The 20,331-nt window shown below is 42.3% G+C and overlaps 2 protein-coding genes across 6 annotated transcripts in view; one reads left to right on the forward strand and one right to left on the reverse strand.

Moving 5' to 3' along the window:
- Positions 1-105: 105 nt before the first annotated feature.
- On the reverse strand, positions 106-19,052 carry LOC138632235 (15-hydroxyprostaglandin dehydrogenase [NAD(+)]). Of its 3 annotated transcripts, XM_069717642.1 has the most exons (9): positions 18,761-19,052; positions 18,611-18,681; positions 3,825-3,975; positions 3,236-3,359; positions 1,926-2,032; positions 1,539-1,635; positions 1,375-1,451; positions 557-714; positions 106-422 (listed from the first exon to the last, which is right to left on the reverse strand). In XM_069717642.1, exons 3-9 carry the CDS (start codon positions 3,915-3,917, stop codon positions 302-304), a joined length of 777 nt encoding a protein of 258 aa, XP_069573743.1. In that variant the 5' UTR covers positions 3,918-3,975; positions 18,611-18,681; positions 18,761-19,052; the 3' UTR covers positions 106-301. The 3 variants fall into 3 exon arrangements, with proteins under 3 accessions (XP_069573743.1, XP_069573753.1, XP_069573734.1); XM_069717652.1 differs by lacking the exons at positions 18,611-18,681; positions 18,761-19,052 and adding an exon at positions 5,084-5,103; XM_069717633.1 differs by lacking the exons at positions 18,611-18,681; positions 18,761-19,052 and having other exon boundaries at positions 3,825-4,121.
- Positions 12,187-20,331, forward strand: part of larp1 (La ribonucleoprotein 1, translational regulator) — a 41,001-nt gene continuing 32,856 nt past the window's right edge. For 2 of the 3 annotated variants that reach the window (XM_069717256.1, XM_069717265.1), the window contains exon 1: positions 12,187-12,971. In XM_069717256.1, the coding sequence (XP_069573357.1) occupies positions 12,512-12,971 (460 nt within the window). In that variant the 5' untranslated portion in view covers positions 12,187-12,511. The remainder of the gene's footprint in view (positions 12,972-20,331) is intronic. The other variant, XM_069717250.1, reaches the window with a different exon arrangement.

Consider the following 20,331-nt stretch of genomic DNA (forward strand, 5'->3'; position numbering starts at 1 on the left):
GGTCAATATGAAAATACATCGGATATGGCTGTTTTTACAGACCTGAGCACATTTAATATGTCAGCAAACAATTTTAGCCTTTTTTTTTCTTTTCTTTTTTTTTTTTTTAAGTGACAAGACGGATAAAACGTCAGCGAGGATGCAAATTGCCGAAGCGCAAAATAACAAAAGAGGACAAAGCCTGCGGCTGAGAAACGTTTATGTACAATATCTCCGCGATTGTTGAAGACATTCGAGCTGAAACGTTGCAGTTTTGGTCGCGGGGGTCGCGGCCCGTCGCGGTTTCGTCGCCGCCGGACGGCTACTGGGCGAACGACGGAAAGGTCACGTACGTCTTTCCTCTCGGCAGCACCAGGAGAGCTTCTCCGTTTTTGGTCTCGTCCGTCACCAGCTCGAGGAGACACTCGGCCACCTCGGACGCGCTGAATCAAAAAAAAAACCAACAATAACAACAACAACGACGAAAAACAAAAAAAAGGGCACAGCGTAACGTCACGACGGGACTACTCTGCGCCGAATGGAAGATTTAATGGAGAACAAAAGCTCACAAGCTCACGTTATAATCCCAATCTTTTCTACTATTTGCTGGGTGGCGTCGACCAAGTGGGAGAATTGTCCCAGTTTGTCCGGGATGGTGGTTATGAGGTCCGTTTGGACGAAACCCGGGCAGAGGACGTTGACCCGTATACCGTAGCCCGACGCAGCCGAGGCAGCCTGGGGAAAGATGCACACCACGTTACGCCGTGTCGACACGGCTGTATTTACTTATCTGATTTGATTTGTGTGTATTTATTAATTGCTCTTATAGTTTTGTCAAAAAAAAAAAAAAATTCTGTACCTCCATCTTATTTCATTGTTTTTGTCATTTTTTTTTCTTTCTTGTGTTTCCACGTTACCGCGACGACTACAGATTTTGACCTGAAGCTTTCAACATGAATGAAACTTTTAACGCTTTTTATTTATTTTTTATTTTTTTCTCGTCACGTTCACCGGTTTTATAGACGGATAGATAAGACTTCATTAATTGGGGAAATTTAGTCGTCACAGCGGCTTAGAAACACGATCGGGAAAGAAAAGAAAAGGAAAAAATGACATGTACAATGAAATAAAGATAAATTACAAATATTATTATTTTATTTTTTTTTTTTAGACCAATGAATAAACACACACACACACACAAAGTATATATACAAAACATAAATAAATACAGGTCAGGATGAAAGAAAGTGTCCGGTGCTATAAAATCAAATACAGTGCAACAATATATATATATATATATATATATACATATGCATATATATATATATATATATATATATATTATTTTATTTTTTTTGTATGTAGTTTTCTGCTGCAAATTCTTGTATTTCTTACCGCCATGGCTCGAGTGAAGCCGACCACGCCGTGCTTGCTGGCGGTGTAGACGGGGCAGCTCGGTAACGGGCCGACACCTGCGGGATCAACGTCGGTCGCAGATCATTTTCAAAATGCACCAGAAGAATCAGAACCGAAGAAAAGTTAACCGTTCCCAGTTTTACCCGCCAGAGACGCCGTGTTGACGATGACGCCTCCTCGACCTCCGCTCAACTGGCTCATGTGCTCCAGAGCCAGGTAAGTCCCCCTGATGGCCCCCATCTACAAACACAAAGGTTTATTTTGGTGTGAATTTTTTTGTTTGTTTGTTTGTTTGTTCTGCCTCATAAATACTTTGCGGGAAGTTGTTTGCGAAACCACACGGGGGAGCCCGACGCGCCGTTTGAACCACCGGGTCTGACCGTTGGTTTGTTCATTTCCTCAGACGCAAACAACTCGGAGGTGAATCTTCCCGTCTGCAAATATGACGTGCTCCGTGTTTTCCTTCGTGGGGAGTTCGGGCGCAGCGAAGTAGGAAACGATCCAAACTGAATGCCGTTTGTGCTTCTCACCAGGTTGACGGAGACGGTTTTCTCCCACGTGCTCTCGTTCAAGATGCCGGCGTTGTTGCACAGGACGTCGATTCCTCCGAACGTTTCTGCGGTTTTCTGAAAAGCAGCTTGAGAGAGAAAAAAAAAAAAAAACAGTTTGTGGTCTTTTTTTTGTTTTTTTTCTTATTGTACAACTTTCCTCTTCCTCCCATCAAGACTTACTCAAGACGCTTGCAGGACCTTTGTAAGTGTGGCACCACAGAGCTGCATTGATTGGCCAATTAATCCAACTTTGATAATTCGTCAGGTATCTTTAAGCAAAAAAAGGCCCAAAAATATGTGCTGGTTTTTTTTTGTTTTGTTTTTTTAAGGGGACAATTTTGCACCTCCTGCTGTTTGTTGGACATTTGAAAACATTAAATTTTGGGAACTTGAGATGGGAAATGTCACTGTTTTTTGTATAAGTTACATACAATTCATCAAAACAATTGTTAGTTTCAACCAACGGACATTAAATTATGTTAATTAACTGTACTAATTCAGAACTATTGTCATTTGCGTTCAACAAAAAGATTGCGCTCTTAAAAAAAAAAAAAAACGTTCTCGTGGTATCCAAAATACACTGAATACATCTGTGATCATTTTTCTTCCAGTTTCTGCAGCATTTTTCAGAAGTTAGCGTTTGAATTGAAGCAATACTTGTATATTTCGCTTTTACCATCATTTACCACAAAACATATTTCAATGCTGATCTGCCTTTCTTAACCCTCATGAGATATAAATCTATAACTTGACAGCTTTATCTTTATTGTAAGTATATTGAGGCCTTTTGGGTGTTTTTCTTTTCTTTTCTTTTCTTTTCTTTTCTTTTCTTTTCTTTTCTTTTCTTTTCTTTTCTTTTCTTCTCAGACCTGAGTAAATTATTTCCGCTCTGTCAAATCAAATAATTTAAATTGCACACTGTAACGTAACTGTATACGCGGTAATGATTAGTAATGACATGAGATTAAATGCCACTTGATAGGATTAGTTTGAGTGTGTGAGTTTCCTGAAGTCTGACGACGATCCGCTGACTGGAACAACAACAACAACAACAAAAAAAACCCTCTATGAAGACATTGATCAGTTTCATGTGTTTCCAGACATGTTTATTTCAGAGTGCAGCTGTTTTCTTCCCGTCAGTACCTCCTCCTTTTTCCATTGCAGTACTTGTTTTTTCCGAGTGTGTGTGTGTGTGTGTGTGTGTGTGTGTGTGTGTGTGTGTGTGTGTGTGTGTGTGTGTGTGTGTGTGTGTGTGTGTGTGTGTGTGTGTGTGTGTGTGTGTGTGTTACCTTTGATCTGCTGCTCTGATTCAACATTACAGTTGAGGAACAAAGTCTTCTCTGGTCCGAAGTCTTTGTTCAGGGCTTCTAACAAACTCTGTCCTGCAGCTTCATTCATATCCAGCAGGGCCACCTGCACAAGTGACAACAAAAACAAAAACATCCCATACACAACCTCGGTTATCAATTTATTTGGTACATCTAGTACATATAATAATGCCAACAAAGTTTATTTGTCCCTCAGCTATCAGATTTTACCTGCTGTCCCCGTTTATAAAACTGTACATAAACACACCTGCAGCAGCTACAACAAACGGATGCCTCAGTATTAATCACCGAATGACGTCATTGAGTGCTTGAACTTTTTCTTAGTTTTTACTTTGGTATTTGTCATGCAGGACTTGAACTGTTACTTATTTTCTCCGCAGGTTGCAAAGCAGCATAAATGTTCAAAAGTTGTAATTGAATGGATATGCCTGGTTTATATTCCGCCTCGCGAACGCAGATATATTAAACGTCTAAAGCCACAATATCACACAAACAAACAAACAAACAAACAAACAAAAACCGTATTGGTGATCTGTAACTAAACTCTTACCCTGGCACCGTTTTTCAGAAGAATCTCCGTCATTGCTTTTCCTATTCCCATCGCTGCTCCGGTCAGGACTGCAGTTTTACCGTTTAATGCCATCTTTCAGCCCGTCGAGTGACGACACGGAGGAGTTTGAGGAGTTCCTCTCGTTAGATGCCTGCAGGGAATAAAAAATTTTAAAAAAAAACCTGAGAGGAATGCTGAAGCGAGAGGAGTCGGTGTGGTTTTGTGGTTTGTTTGTTTTTTGTTTTTGTTTTTTTTGTTACTGACACCGCCCTCCGCGGAGACGTTTACTCCCAGCGGGTTGGGACATGCCGGTTGAACTTTATCATTAAGTAAAGGAAGTAAGTTTCTGTGGAGGAAGAAGCGATGTTACAGCAGCATTTTTTTTTTTTTTTTTTTCAAATCCAACAAATGCAACTCGCTTGTTTTCTTATTGGTGGATTGTTATGTTTGCCGAATTTAAAGAGGGTCAAATCGCAGTTCCGGTGACATTTTAATGATTATTTTTGACGTATTTATTTCTATTAATCCACAATTCCGCTTAAATCGGGCATATTTTAAACGGAGTTTGGAGTGACGGAAGCGCAAACTTTTTCTGAGTTCAGCTGCGTGCGGCCACTAGATGGCGGTAGAGAGCCGCGTGGCGTGCTCGCTCGTATTTCTACGGTATTAGGTCTCTTTCCATTAGTAGGTCAATGGTCAAACAAGAGGCATTGTTGCGTTGCGATGCGACGCACCTAGTTACATGTAACTGAATGACGTAATGAAATTACAAATTGAACGCAGTTACTGAGGAAAAAGTCGTTAAATTGCACTTTTTGTTGCTGGTGATTACAAAACACGTTTGGATATCCGTGTCTAGAACTTTTGTAGGCGTTCAAATCGTGAGCCATGTTTTTGATTGGTTCTCTTGCCTGCCAATCAAATCAATGTGCACGTAACCAAACACACCATGCAGTTTGTATCAGGGTCTCAGGTTTCACCCGCCCTGTCCCGACAGCCGAGTTTCACACCGGTTCAGCCACTCAAATATTACACATACAATAAAATATGAAAAAAATTATTAAGTATTAAACATCGAAGGCTCAGGGACACGCCAGCCAAAATTCCAAGTATCCAAAATCAAAGAGCGCGACGACGTTGATCATTTGGGAAGTTTGGCTGTTGAGTCAAATATTAGACTCTCACCTGACGTGTGCTACTTCCAAACAAGTAAATGAGTAAAGTTCTCTCCAGATAAGATTTTAAAATGCTCAGCTGACCTTTATCAGGGAGACCGATCCACAACCGAGACTCCAGGACAGCTGAAAGCTTTAACAACAACAACAACAACAACAACAAACAAAGGGGGAAAAAAAAAAAAAAGTTGTCTCGTCGGTTTGCGTCAGTAATGTGTTTGTGTGTGTGTGTGTGTGTGTGTGTGTGTGTGTGTGTGACACCTATTGCTCGAAGGGTTTTGATAAGCATACTTGGCGAGACGGTGCACGTTTCTTTTGGCACGCCGAGCTCGGCGGAGCAAACACAGTCGGTCGGGCCACAACGTGCAGAAATGTGTTGCAAAAGAAGCCACGACATTGCTGACGACCACGACGACGATGATGATGATGATGATGATGATGAGGAAGATGAAGATGAGGATGCCGGAGTTTTTTTGGGGGATGTTGTGGGATGTTATGCTCAGACGTTATTGTGACCTCGCAGACACATATTTGCGGCCACGACTGCGACAACATTTCCCGCCAATGCGCGATAGGATTCAATGGTGAAGTTTTATATATATATTCAAAAGGTCAAAGGTCAACTTCACTGTAAAGTCATTATATGTTCTGCAAAACCACTTTTTTTTTTTTTTTTTTTTTTTTTTTTTGTCCATTATTTAAGAAGCACGGTCGATTTAATGGCAAAACTTCATCGACGGGCGAATCTAGAGGTCAAATATTAATATTAGACCAACGCATTTTGGAATATGATGATGAAGTAGTACAACAAGGAGTTTTGACCTCTTTAGATAGTTTTTCCTTGATGCTTTACATCCACATTTTCAAATTCATAGCTTTTTTTTTTTTTGCATTGACTTCTATTTTTGAAGCACTTCCCTTCTTGTCGTGGCTTCAACTCTGCGTTCGATCGCAATCGGCTTTCTTGCGCAAACTCCTTCGACGTTTTCACTACGTCACGTTATATTCATGGTGTCGTGAAAAAGAACTACATACATGAAGAGCAGAATTGAATTAAAAGTAATAGATTTGTGTCCACGGGTGCATTCAGGTGCATTAACTTTAGCTGGGAAAAACAGATTGATTGATGGTTTATTGTTGTCAATGAAGCAGACAGACTTTGCTCATTCTGTAACTTAGTTGACAAGTGAAATAGAGATTTTAACATATACACTTTTTTGTGAATAAAGTAGGTAATAATAATAAGTATATTTGAGCTCATGTCCTGAACTGCCACTAGGTGGCGTGCAGAGTCACCACATGTTGACATATTGCCTGTTTTACTGAGTTCATTACATCATAATTTCTTCTAAGCAACGAGCTCCAACACTCAGTGAGAGAAAGTTTTTGCTTTTAATTGTGTAAGCACATTAACCTCCACCTTTTCAAGAGGTTTATTTTCCCCGCTTCTGTTCCCAGATCAGTTCTGTATTTCCTTTTATGTCCGCTGTTTCATGTTTGTGATGCTGTTGCCTAGGTGTTGCTCCGAGCCAGGATATCCAGCAGGAAGTTAGGTGAAATGTTTGGAACATCTGTTGTGAAAAGAGCACTTAAAGTAAAGAAAACATTTCAGATTTGCTCACACGCTCACTTCTTTTAAGTTATTATTATTATTTCTTTTTTAAAAAAAAATTCCACTTTTGTATTGTCCAGATCACGGCCCCCTTTTCTTCCATTATTTAATATGTACTAATACTTGCAGTATATTGTACGCACCATTCTTGGATTTTATTTTCATTTCCTAAATTTGGTCTCGTACAATAATAGATTAAATGAAATATTCCCGGTACAGCAAATAACTGAATGAGACCACAGTGACAGGCAGAACTGGTCTGACAAAAAAAAAAAAAAAAAAAAGTTTCTACTCAGCAGCTTCTGAACTTGGAAATCTGGGCTGTGAGTCACATCTTGAATTTGGCAAGCAGTCAGCTCACGTCAAATGAATGTTCTCAAAATACATTTAATAACCTTTTTCAGCCGGAGATTTCAGACACACCTTAAAACAAACGTTGCGACAGCGTCAACGTGTCTGCGTTTGAGATTTATTCTAGATTCTCAGGTTTTTGTCAGGAAAAAAAAAAATCGTGCTCCTCCACTTGATCGATGGAATTCACCGCGTTTAAAAAAAAAAGGACAACGTGTGAATCGAAAACACCTCGATGCTTATGAAAAAAAAAAAAAAAAAAAAAAAAAGGGTCCACAAAGGCCCCACGGGCTCATCTTGCTTACGGGGCAAATCCACCATTTAACCGTGATTTGCTGACCAGCTGCTGACTTGTGTTTTCATCCCAGTGGCCCTTTGCCATTTCACTGCTGATTACACTGCTAAAGAGCTCCGGTGAGCTGGACAATGCCAGAGAGCTTTACATGTCACCAGCGTCATCGGCCACAAAGAATAGACGGCCGCCAGCGAACAGAATTGCAGCCTGTTTACAGTGTGGGGCCTCGATGTGTGTGTGTGTGTGTGTGTGCATGTGTGTGTGTGTGTGTGTGTCGTATCTACTGGAGACTCTTGAGCGCGAACGCAAAGGCTTCGGCGTACGGAGATGATGTGGTTGGAGGGCGTACGACGAGTCCTGCAGCTTCAACAAGAAGGACGTTCGTAACGCGTCACCTCTCGTACATTCAGAGAGTCACACGATAACAAACTTTTGAGATGTTTGCCGTAAAAAAACAACAACAACAACAACAACAACAAAGTCGACGGGGGTCAAGCTGAAACCGCTTTTGTACGTTTGTGTGTTTAAATGCGCGTGATGGGACGCTGAGGTCGTGTTTTATTCTAAAGGAGAAAAAAATTTTTAAAAAAATTACAACCATGTGTTGTTTTTGTTTTTGTTTTTTTTAATTTCATGGCTGGAAACGCGTTTTTAGTCGATGTGAGTTCACGCTACGATTAAATCTGCCTGCGATTTTGTTTGCGACCGTGTAAAATCGAAGGCGCGGACGATGGGTTGTTTTGAAATGATTCAAAATTTAGAGTAAATCTGCGCCAGCAACTTGCAGCTGTCGACCGTAAACAGAACCCTCATCAGCTGTGACGTCACTTTCGACTGTTTGCGACCGTGTAAAATCGAAGGAGGATCATATATTTGTTGGTATAGTTCACATCCGGCTGCTGTGAACCTCGGCCTCGTCTGTCCCGGGACAGACCTCAAGGTGACGCAGACATTCTGTCTGTCCGGTCGGTGTTGTTACGGACGGCGTCGCCCGGCCGAGACAAAACAAAAGAGAGAGCCAGAGAGGTCGGGAGGTGACGATGCGTCGCGTCAACAATCATTTTGCCGCATTTAAAAAGAGGCGCTCGTGAGTCCGACCTGGCGTCGTTCAAACCGGCTGCGATATTGGTTCCGGGGTGCCTCAAGGATTTGTGTTGGGTCCCCTTCTCCTCTCAGCCGACGCCACCTCCCCCTCGGCTCAGTTATCTTCCTCCCGGTCTCGCCTCTCAACGTCGACCTGATGAGCGACGGACGACCTGATAAAAGGCTTCGTGGCTTCGGGCGCTCTGGCGTCAAAACTCTTTCGCGATTAAACGAAGCACCCGTTCGCGGCGTGAAGTAAGTCACGCTCCCTTCGGTTGACTTTTATGTCATGAACGATGTGTGAGCGAACGAAGGGGCCGTCGTGCTCATTTCCAGATGTTTTTAAACAGTATTTTCACACGTGTCGTCGTCTGGGACTTTCAGGGCCTCGGCTTTTTCCAGCTTCACTTTTCTCGGCCGGCGAGCCGTCGACGCGACCGCGTTCGTTCAGCCGTCGTGGGATCGCAGGCAACGGAACCAACATATTGGAATTTACCGTCAAATTAAGGAAGTCGAGATAACCGGGCGGCCGCAAAGGTCGCGCGTACCTCACCGTCTTGCACTGTCGCGTTAGAAACCCAAATATTTCGCCCGTTTTCTGTAACTGTCTTCGAAAGGCGGGGGGGGGGGGGGGGGGACTGACTGCTTGACAGCCTCGTGAAATGTGAGTAACAGCCAGAGGGAGGCGGCCGGTCCGGTCTTGTCCACCACGCCTACGTTCGAGGCTGGGGATTTTGGTCCTTATCCACCGGGGGAGGGAGGGAGGGAGGGAGGAGGGTGGAGGTTTTCTCACTTTTGATCCCGTAGGTTTGAATTGCTGCAACTGATTTCCCTTCTCAGTATTTATTTCACTCTTAAACGTTGTGTTTCATGTGTTAAACTGCAAGAAAACAACTCCGCCAATGAGCTCAAAACTTAATTCACATTTATACCTGATTTTTTTTTTGGGGTGGGGGGAGAGAATTTGGAACATATTCTGTAAATTTCAATGACTTAAAAACTACCAAAAAAAAAACCAAACAAAAAACCAACAACATCCCAAACTAATCACGTTTCTCTTTTTTTTTTTTTTTATAGCTTCTGCATTTCCTGTGTCAAAGAGCAAAAGCATAAACATTTATTTCTTTAGGCCACTGGGTCAGTTTTATATTACCGTGTCGTATTTACAGGCCTTCAGACCCAATAAAATCAGCTGTGCTTGCATTAAAGAGGGCTGACGTCATCTTTTAATGGTCTCGTGAGTAAACATCGGCCGTCGGAGAGCGTGAAGGCGTGCGCGGTGGATTGTGTTTTCACGGTGACTTGTCGTTAGTGTTTCTATTCTTAATCATGCAACTGTTCACAGTTCGCTGTGGGAAAATACAATGCGTGCCAGGATCGTTTCGGCGGCATATTTGAAGGTTTAGTCACGAACGCGGCGGGAATCCTGGAGGACGTGAGCGGCCGACGAGGCTCCTGAGCTCGTTCGATGTGGACGGTGAGAGATTAAAAGGTGGTCGACCTTATTATAGCAAAATGGTCCTCGTGGAGTTTGTTGCTATTCAGCATTTTAATATCATGATATTATTATTATTATTTTTTAAGAGTTCTACCTTTTAAACGCTTGATTATTCTGGGTTTTTGTTTTGTTTTTTTTACTCCTCTATGACAATTTTCTGTAGCTCTACTTACTTTATAGATCAAAGTTTTTGATTAAATAAACAAAAACAAAAACTTAGTGATAAACACACGACAAACAAATGATGTGATACTTTGTTCTAGATTAAGTTAACTGGCGGTATAATGGTTGTAAGAGTAGCATGACAACTTAAAAAATAGGCTACTTGATACGCATGAATTGATCATTATAATTCAATTATGTAGAGCCGTTCTTGTGCAAACAATACCTCTGTATTTAGACTTAAATAAGAATTTAAATGCATGATATTTTACGTGCAGCTTAATATATCTTATACTGCGGTGCTGCTGCATGTTCTTAAATAAAGGATCTGAATACCTTAACAGCCTCCGATCTAATCTAAATGCTGGATATCACTAACTATGACATTGATGATTAATCAATGACTGCAGAGACTTCAGCCATTTTCTGATTTAAAAAAAAAAAAATTGTATTATTATTTTTTTTAGAAACACACATTCACTTTCACTCTCACACACTCTTGAGTATCAAATAGCAGACGGTAGGTCAGACTTTAACCTCTATTGTATAATCAACACAGGCACACAAAAAGGGGCCCTTTAAAGCTGAGCCACACGTTGGATGTCACCGCAAACACAACTGACAGGCAGCCGACAGACGCAAACTTAAACGAGCAGTACGTTGTGGAGAAAGTACGAAGTTTCATTGAAAAAAGAAAAAAAGAAAAAGAAAAAGAAAAAGAAATGCCTAAATATGTCTGGAAATCGGGATTGAGAGCGTGAGCGCACACGTGCAGCCCCGGTGAGGACACGTGTGTAGTATGTGGGGAAGGTGAAGAGACGTTTACGTACGTTTTCCCCCCAAACTTCGTTTCACAGATTATAGAAAAGACAGGGAAGAAGAAAAAATAAAATAAAAAAAGTTTCATCACATGTAGGAGGTTTTATAAGCCGGTAGTTGCAGTGAAAGGTTTGTGTTTTGAACAGATATTTAATGAGGTTACGATGATTTGCGGACGCGTCCAGAGGGTGAGAGCGACGTCACGCGGATCCGTGCTGCGTTCAAGTTCGTCGGAAACGTCTGACGTGGAAATTCATTATTTGAAAAAGGATTAAAAAAAATAAAAAAAAAAAAAAAAGCGGGAGATTACAGGCAGTGAAAGAACTGAATAAATACTAGAGGGGCAAATATTAGCCAATTAATTAATTGTTGATCGACTGAAATCAAATTGCCAACTATTTTTTTTTTATAATTGATTAATTGTTTTGAGTAGTTTTATATAAAAAAATAAAAAAACTTAAATGTGATTATTTTCAGATTCCTTCGGTCCTCTATGATAATAAACTGAACGTTTTGGTTGTGTCACAATAAAACATTTTACGCAGCACCTTCGACTTTGGAAAACACTGTTCAATATATATTTTATTTTCTGACATTTTAAAGACCAAACCGTTAATTAATTACTGAGAAAAAAAATAATCTAACAATTCCAGAAGAAAATTCCTTTTAACGGGAGTAAAAACATCAGCGAGAACCAGACTCAGAAGTGGGCGGATGTCTGCTTCGACCAGTTGGGATGAGGGGAGAGCAGAGAGAGAAAAGAACAGTATAGAGAGACAACAAACAATAAACATTGGGTCGGTTGGTCAATAACCGCAGATCATGACGCATTGTGATAGATTAAACTACACTCCATCTCAGCCAGCTGCCACATTAAACAGCATAAATAATAATATAGCTGATTTAGAAAATATGAAAGGAAGTCTAAATTACTATTCATAAGACTTAAATGTAAATTCAGAGTTGTTAAGGATTTGAAGACTTCTCACATGACTGGTATTAAGCTAAATGTAACACACGAGTTTTTTTTTTTATAAAATATTTGATTGTGAATTGGTTATATTAACGATAAAGGCCTATTTGTGTTTCTGCACAGCTAAAAACAAAAAAAAAGAAACCACCTCTCCTGGGACCAAAAAAAAAAAAAAAAAGTAATCCACTTAAATTTAGCTGGACTATATTTAACAGCTAACTTAATTCAAAATAAATGCTGGGAATGCGTTATACACTTCGTTACTAAACGAATGCGACCCAACAAAAGAGTGGTCTCTTCGGGACTTCCGAATTGGGAAATTAGTTTTATGACGAGGAAGCACTTGAAAGCAGCACCTCGACCTGACCTAAAAGCGCGCTCCCGCGCCTTACGTGGCTACTCCCCCCCTCCGACGCCGTACGTGCGCGCACCCTTCTATCGCGTGGTGGGGATCATCCATGTTGCTGCTACTGGTGTAGATAAGGTTGTAATCCTGAGAGGCCCTCGGACACGTTTCTTTATTTTTTTTTTATATGTTTTAATCCGGCGCCGACCGCTCCGCGTCTTCGACTGAAAAGCTCGCCCGGTCTGGGAGCGACAGAGGAGCGGCAGACTCCGCGGAACAACTCCACATTTCCCTTTGAAATTGAAGGCGAATTTCGGGCCGGGAGGGGGGAGGACTGGTAATCCTGAGGGGGGAAGAAAGACGGCGGTGGGAAATGGCCACTCAGGTGGAGGCTCTCCTGCCCGGCAACCCGCTCGCCAAGGCGGAGGAGCACGGTAAAGTGATCCGCGGCGAGCCGGAGGAGCAGCAGCAGCAGCAGCAGCAGCAGGGCGGCCGGGGCGACGGGGCCAAGCGGCAGACGGGTGTCGCCGAGCAGGGGGGCGGCAGCGGCGGTAGCGGCAGCGGCAGCGGTAGCGGCGGCGGCGGCAGCGGCAGCAGCAGCGGCAGCAGCAGCCCCGGACAGGGAGGGACCCCCGGCGCGGAGGAGCAGACCTCCAAGCGGGCGACGGAGGAGGGCAAAGCGGGCTGTGACAGCGAGGACAAGCTAAGCGAGGAGGGCGTTAAAGGCGGCAGCAGAAAGGAGTTTACTGAAGCTCCCCCGCCCAAGGTGAACCCGTGGACTAGGAAAATGAATGCGGTGACCGTGGTCAGCGTGAATGGACAAGCACACCACGGTCTGTAACACCCTCCTTTTTACATGTTAATTCACCGCCTGTCAAAGTGTTGTGTGTGTGTGTGTCAGTGTCTGTCCGTGCAGGTGTGGTCGCACACGGGACCGACCGTGCTGCTGCCAACAGGTTAGCACATATTGAGGCTAAATTAAATTAAATTATTTTTTTTTTTTAAAAAAGCCCTAGTTTGTGGTTGCTCCCCTGCAGGCTTGGTTATATTTGGACTGACCCCCCCCCCTCTTCTCACAGAGAGCTATTCTTGGGGATCATCGCTGATTGCGCAACACCCTCTTTATTTTTTTTAATTTTAATTTTTTTTAAACAAAAAAAAAACGAGTTAAAATGCTCCCAAAATGTCCCGCAGGGACTCTTTAACGGGACTTGTCCCTGTACTCGGGCTCCATGTTGGAGTAAGTTAGTAGTAATTTGAAGGGTCGAGGGTGAAATCGGTGGCTCCGGGTCCCCAGAACAGCCTTTTAATGAACACGTTGTGCTCGTGAAGTTGCTCTGCTGGGCGTCATGACACCCGAGAAACATGCCTGAATTTATTTTTCCCAAGTTTTTCGGACTTTTTTTTTTTTTTTTCCCAGGAGCGTTTTGATATTTATTTATTTATATTTTATTTTATTTTAAGCAGTGTCACTTGCAGAGACTTTTTTTTTTTTTTTTTTTTTTTTTTAAACTTTCAAGTCAAACCTTGTTGACACGCGCAGAAGGACGTCAACGCGACTTCCGCCCGTTTCTTCGCTATTGCATCAATTATCGAGAAGGAGCCGTGAAGCTCGGCCGGTTGTGCGGCAGTTTTTTTTTTTTTTTTCCCTTTTAACCGGCTAACAATAGCGCCGAGTCTCCTCTGTGGCCTAGTCCGTCGACGAGCCCTTTTCCCGGTTCAGATGCTAACTTAGCCTCCACGGTGGCTAACCGTCCTCTCCCACGCGCCCCCCCGGTCAAACATTGTCCGTTTCTAAGATTAATTTCCGACACTTAAAAAAAAAAAAAAAAAAAAAACCTGAAACATCTGCTCGTTTAATCCTTTTTAAAAAAAAAATTAAAAAAAAAGGGAGAGAGGAAGAAAAAAAAAAAAAAAAGAGGGTTTGTTTATGGCGACGTCACGTGTTCTCTCCACGTGTTCCCCGAGAGAAAGGCATGGTAGCTCGCTAAGCTGGCTAGTTTAGCCGACCGACTGCGCCGAGATCCGCAGCCGCATATCGTCTCGGTCCCCCCACGTGAGACAGTCCGGCTGCTCCGCTGTTATAAAGCCGGCTGTCATTAACCGTGTTGTCGGTTGTCAGACCAAAAAAAAAACCAGACGTCCGGCTAAGCATTGTTAGCACGTAGTACGCTCAGCAGGCGGAGGAGTCATCGTGGCTTTCCTGCAGCAAATTACCAGTATGCACGTCACGTCAATCAAAAACACACTCTCTAATCCCAACTTTGTCAGGTTTGATCGGTAAATTACGAGTCAACATCACCCCTCCCCTCCCCCTCCACCTCCACCCCTGGATTGCATGGATTTGCTCCAGTGGTTGAAGCTTGCACCACCCAAAAAAAAAAAAAAAAAAAAACTCTCTCTTTTCGTGTTGCATTCAAAGACCAAAGTTGTTTAAACTCATAATTTTGTGGTTCGAAACCTTCTTACACTTTGCCATCGTAGGCGTTGTGTTTGTAGGATTTCGGACTTCTCGTGGATTATTAATTGCGAATAATCTCGTGGCGACATGAGGAGGTTTGATTTTTTTTTTTTTTTTTTTAGGTGGCGTTTCACAAAAGAAAAGGGACAAAAACAAAGGAAAGGACGCGTATAACTACGAAGCATAAAATGCGGCGCTGCTTTAAAGTAATTTTCTAAAGATGGCGACATCCTTTATTATCCCAAAAACAAGATCCTGAGCGTCTGTCGTAGATAAGATTTTAGAAAGCTGAACATGTGGAGATGTGTGTATATATATATATATATATAATATAATCAGCTGCGATAAAAGAGTGGATTTAGATCGAGCAGTACTTTATAAAAAAAAAAAAAAAATGTTGTGCTCTCGACTCGCAAGACTTTAAAAAAAAAAAACACGATTCAGCTCGGTAACCAGGAGATTACCAAGTAAACGCCTGCTGCTCAGCGTGGCTTGTGAGTTGGTAGTATTACCGAGACCACGATTTATCTCGTCATTAGGGTGTGGCCGCATGCCTACTTATTATCAACAAAAACCACCACCGAGACTGCACAACATAACGGCAGTTTCCTGCTCTGCGTAGAGTGGCCTGGTGTCCACAGCCCCCTTTTTAAAGGTCCACTGTGGCGTTTACATGTAAACAAAAGTGATGTTTACACGCAGCGATATCACCCGCTGAACGGTTTCCTCTCGAGGCCGGTCGAACGCCGTTTTTTTTTTTTTGTATTCCTCATTAAACATCCGGAAAGGCGACGAATTGAATGTGTTTTAAATTGTGCTTTTTTTTTAAATTTTATTTTATTTTTTATTCACCCGTATTCGCTCGGTCCCTTTTTTTTGTTTTAATGTTTTTCGTGATCGTTTTATGAGGATGTGATGAAATCTAGGCAGCGTAAAGACACCGCTGGTTAAAAAAAAAAAAACCCTTCCAGATGTGGTCACCCTGGATTTGGCTTCCAATTCATTTGTTGTTGTTGTTGTTGTTGTTTTGGGGGGGGGGGGGGGGTGGCGAGTAGAGCTGTCACCATGGAAACGGGTCAACGATCTTTCTCTGTTCGTTTGACTTTGACCGCCAGCTGTTTGGTACAAATCATCGGGCTCTTCGTCGTAAAAGCGTCGTAAACGGTTGGTGCCATTAAAATATATATATATATATATATATATTTTTAAATGACGCTATCAAAAGAACCCAGTCAAACCTCAGTGATGGAAACATGACTTTTCCGTTTGTTCCTTTCAGATGTTTCTATACAGATTTAATATAAATGATTCCAACGATGATGCAACACGATGCCGATCAGTTCGCAAAACAACTGCAGGTGATTATTATAATAGTCGCGACGGGTCTGCTCACTCCGTCCAGCCAAGATTTAACTTCGTCGAGCTGACTTCCTGTCGGTTGTGACCTCGCCCCTGGAAATATCGATCGTTTATTTCCTTTTATGTGTAACCGCACAGGAAGTTGCTCGTTCTCGGTGAGTGCAGGAGCAGAGACGGGTATTGATGAGCGTTTGATAATGAGCCGCGTTATTAACATCTTCGGGTTGTTGCCCTCACGAGCTCCCGTAGATCTACTTCCTGTCCTGCCTGCTTCTTTTTTTCTTTTCTTTTTTTTAAATTTTTTATTCTTTCTTCGCCAATTCACTGGAAAGCAAATTTCACCAGAAAATAATCGAGTCCGACTTTGTGAGGACCGACTGCGGCGCAGAAGCTGCCCTTCTGACATTTTCGCTGAATCACTGCTCGGTTCTTGTGTCCGCCGGATCTGCAGTAAGTTGTTTTGTGTGTTTTCCTGAAGAAGCCAGATAAACAAACAAACAAAAACAAAATCGGATTCTCACGGCAGTGAAATCCAATTTTCCGCAAATGAGATCCTACTGATGGGAACACGTTACAGTTAAATAACATTAACTCTAACTGACGGCAACATGCGGCCACTTTGGCCGTTCCCTTCGTCCCGCTGCTGCGACGGCACCTGTTGCTCCTGGAAAAATAGTTTCCACGCATCCGAAAACATTTTTTTTTTTTTTTTTTAAAAGAGCTGGCGTGTCGCTGCAGGTACGATTTGAAAAGTCCAGTTTGAAGGATTTCGCAGGTGTTCAGACGTCCTTTTTTTTTATACTCTGTTTCCATGGCTGCGGTTATTGGCTCATTTGGTTCGTCTTAATGTTATTGGGTGATAAATCGGTTAAAATAAATTCACACCGATTCATTTACAAAAAGGATTGCCAGTAATGATCGTTTCGGTGCTTTTTCTAATTAGAAGAGCATAATTTGTTTGTTTTTTTTAAATTAATTTTAGAGCTCTGCAGGTGGCTGAACTCGACTTGTACCCGTTAAAGTCAGAGTACTGCCATTATTATGATACTGTGGGCTTTTTTTTCTTCTTTCTTTCTTTCTTTTTCTTTTTTAGATCCAGTCAGTCAGAAAATATTCCTGAGGTTCAGGTTTCGACTCTGCGGATGTTTGTTGGACTTTTGTGTAATTTTGCATGTGGTGTTTCTTCTAAATTATGGCCTCAAGTACTCTTTAATCCGCTACCACATGTTTCTTTTAATTATGGCTCGAAGTAATCTTTAACGCGGTACGATATCGGCGTGATGCCGGAGATTGCGGTCGTAAACATTATTACGATAACGCGTATTGCCAAGTGTTCTCTCTTTTTGTTTGTTTTTGTTTTTTTCTTAAATAGCGCAGCACGTCCCCGAAGGTCAAACTTTTGACGACGCGTTTTTGTTTTTTTGTTGTTGTTTTTTTTTGACGCAAGTAAAATAAGTTTTTAGTTCATCCATCTCACTTCAGTTTGTTTTTATTGCAGCAAATTGGGGCCGATCGAGGAGACAGATTGACGTTTATAACAAGCGCGTCCTAAAGGCTGCATGCACCTGAAAAACAGGCCTGTAGAAATTTATCAGCACTTGGCGTCTGCGTGCTCGTACAGTTATTTCCTTGCAAAATTCCTCCCCCGCTTGCAAACTGTCTTTAACAGCTTAAAGGTTCTTGCGTTTTGCAGAGAGGAACATTCAAGAAAACAAACCCGATACGTGGAACAGACACGGGAGGCATTTCCAGTTTTTGGAGATCGGAAGTGATGCCGAGTCGTATTTAAAGTGCATTTCCTTCTCGCTGCAGCGACGAACGGACGCCGACATGCGACTGTTTGCTTTCGTCTCGGTGGATTCGCGTCCCTGTCGCACGCGGAGGAAACAGTAATCGGAGCACGCTGAAGCTTTGGGTGAAAAGAAAAACCGGTTGTTGAATGAGAGCCGCTTTCTCTTCACGGCTTTTAGTCCGTAAACGTTAAAATAAAATACAAATGAGCAACACGGAGAACATTTAGAAAAACTTTTCTTTCTTTTTTTTTTTTTTTACAGCGAGTCATCAGATATAAATGTTTATTAACGTTCAGTATTCGTCAACAGTTCGATCATTTACTACAATGATGTTTTACTGTAACTGTCATCCTTTAGTTTCTGCAGCTTCCTCGGCTGACGAACGACCACAGGTGAACTTACAGGTGTTAAAAACAAACACATTAAAGAAGTGCCTTAATGTGCTATAATCAGCACATCGGCGGGCGGGGTTAACGAGGTGTCGGGGACCCGGTAAAGGTCCTGGAAGGTGTAAAGTTTTCCTTCTTTGTTTAATATTATTTAAATTTGAACATTTTTGAACAAGACATTTAAAAAAAAAAAAAAAATGTAATGGTGATTTTTACACTTGTAAATTACAGACTAAAAATCAATGTGTTTTTATCAATTGCAGCTCCTTTTTAAAATGACAAAATCATAATGAAAATGTATCAAAAACATAAAACTTCTTACTTCATTCGCACTCGACTTAAAGCGCAAACACACACACACACACACACACACACACACACACACACACACACACACACACACACACACACACACACACACACACACACACACACACACTGGCGTGTCTCAAGTCGTCTAGCCGGAGTACCTTTTATCTGTCGAAGGGGCATCTGGACTCGGTGATAGCGGCACGTCCCTGCGTGGAGATGCGGGTGGAGACTGTTTACATGGAAGACGCGTCCAGTTAGTGGTGGATAACAAAACAATAAAAAAAAAAGATCTCCTGCATGGGATTCACCTTTTTAAAGCGTGTTCTGGAGTTTGTGAAATGGTTAAAGCAAGGACACCGGTTCTTTAGTGTTTGTTGCCTTTTGTAAAAGGGCCGAAACACGCTGCACAAAACTGGGCTTTTTTAGAAACTCTTTTATTTACAATTTTCCGATCGATACGCTGAGTCATCAATCAATACTTCATTATTTACACTGAGCCGGAGAGTTTAAAGTGTGTTTGAACGGCCGCTGAAAGTCGTCTAGTTTCCTGCCGGCGGTGAATAAATATTCTGTAACGCGTCAGCTTTACGCAAACTGCTAACCGCTCGCCATTTTTTTGTTGTTGTTGTTGTTGTTGTTGTTTTTTTTGTCAGAATAGCTGATTACCGGAAGCTGCGGTGACGTCGGTACTTCCGGTCCGAGATGAGATGGGCTTTTCAGAATAAAAGCACCGGTGGTTCTGCCCCGATTAAATTCTTTATTTAACAGTGCTTTATTTTAATTCATTCAACGGTATTTTAATTTAACTAACAGGTTGGAGACTTTTATTCTCTGGCACACGTCCTACTGATCTTCTTAAGTGTTTTTTCTTTCTGAAAGACGGACCGACGCGTGATGTGGATTTTTTTTTTTTTTTTTTTTTTCCCCCGCAAGTCTCAAGAAGTGTTACGATTTAAATGTTTAGTTTTGAGATGGTGTTGACTCGTGATCTCGCACCGTCGTATCTCTGTTTTGGTTGACTGAAGCCAACTTGTCTTGACGGCCTCCTTCCTGAAAATAACAAGCGAAACTGTTTGAGTCGGTACACGTGTGGCTTCGCCCGCTGCTTTTAAACGCGCCTTGTCGGTCCTTTCTGATTGTAACTGGATTCTTTGTGGTTTGGAGTTTAGTTTCACTCTTTCACTCCCGTTTGTGCCGTTGAATATCGGCCTCGTTGTTCCCTTTTTTTTTTTTAAACTAGGAAACAACCGGCGGGGAGGCTTTTATTGTGAAAGCCACAAGAGGAAATGCCATGCAGCTGTTCTTCAATATTAGCAAATATGGGCAAAAGAAGTAAAGCCGACAGCTCGTTACTTTTTGGTCTGCGAGACCGCGTCCAACACGTCATCGAGGTAAACGGCGTTTGCTGAAGACTGAATCGCCGACTTGTGAATTACTTGGAAGCATTAAATCAAATTTGGTCACGACTGCAGTTAAAATCCGCAGTCATGAACACGAGATTATTAGGCAGTAATGCTTTCGGCTCGCGGCGGGACGGGAAGCAGCTCAAACCGTGTTTTAAGCAGCTTTCAAAATAAAAGCGTCCGAGAATAGATTTTAGGATTCGTTCGGGACCGGTTTGCGTTGAGCGTCAAGGCTGATCCCAGGTCACCCACCTGTTACATGACCTCGACTTTGTGTGTGTGTGTGTGTGTGTGTGTGTGTGTGTGTGTGTGTGTGTGTGTGTGTGTGTGTATCTCTGTGGGTTGTTAATGCAGCTCAGCGTAACACAGGGAGACGCCTCGCTGCTCTATTCTGCTCCGCCTGAGCTCTTTACTCTGCAAGAGATGATGTCACCGCACTGATCATGTGTCGCCGGGGAGAGTATTCTGACGTGTGT

The sequence above is a fragment of the Brachyistius frenatus genome, unplaced genomic scaffold, assembly GCF_029030835.1.
Source record: "Brachyistius frenatus isolate BFR_SWC_R1_liver_20210118 unplaced genomic scaffold, ASM2903083v1 Contig_5, whole genome shotgun sequence".
Taxonomy (NCBI): Eukaryota; Metazoa; Chordata; class Actinopteri; family Embiotocidae; genus Brachyistius; species Brachyistius frenatus.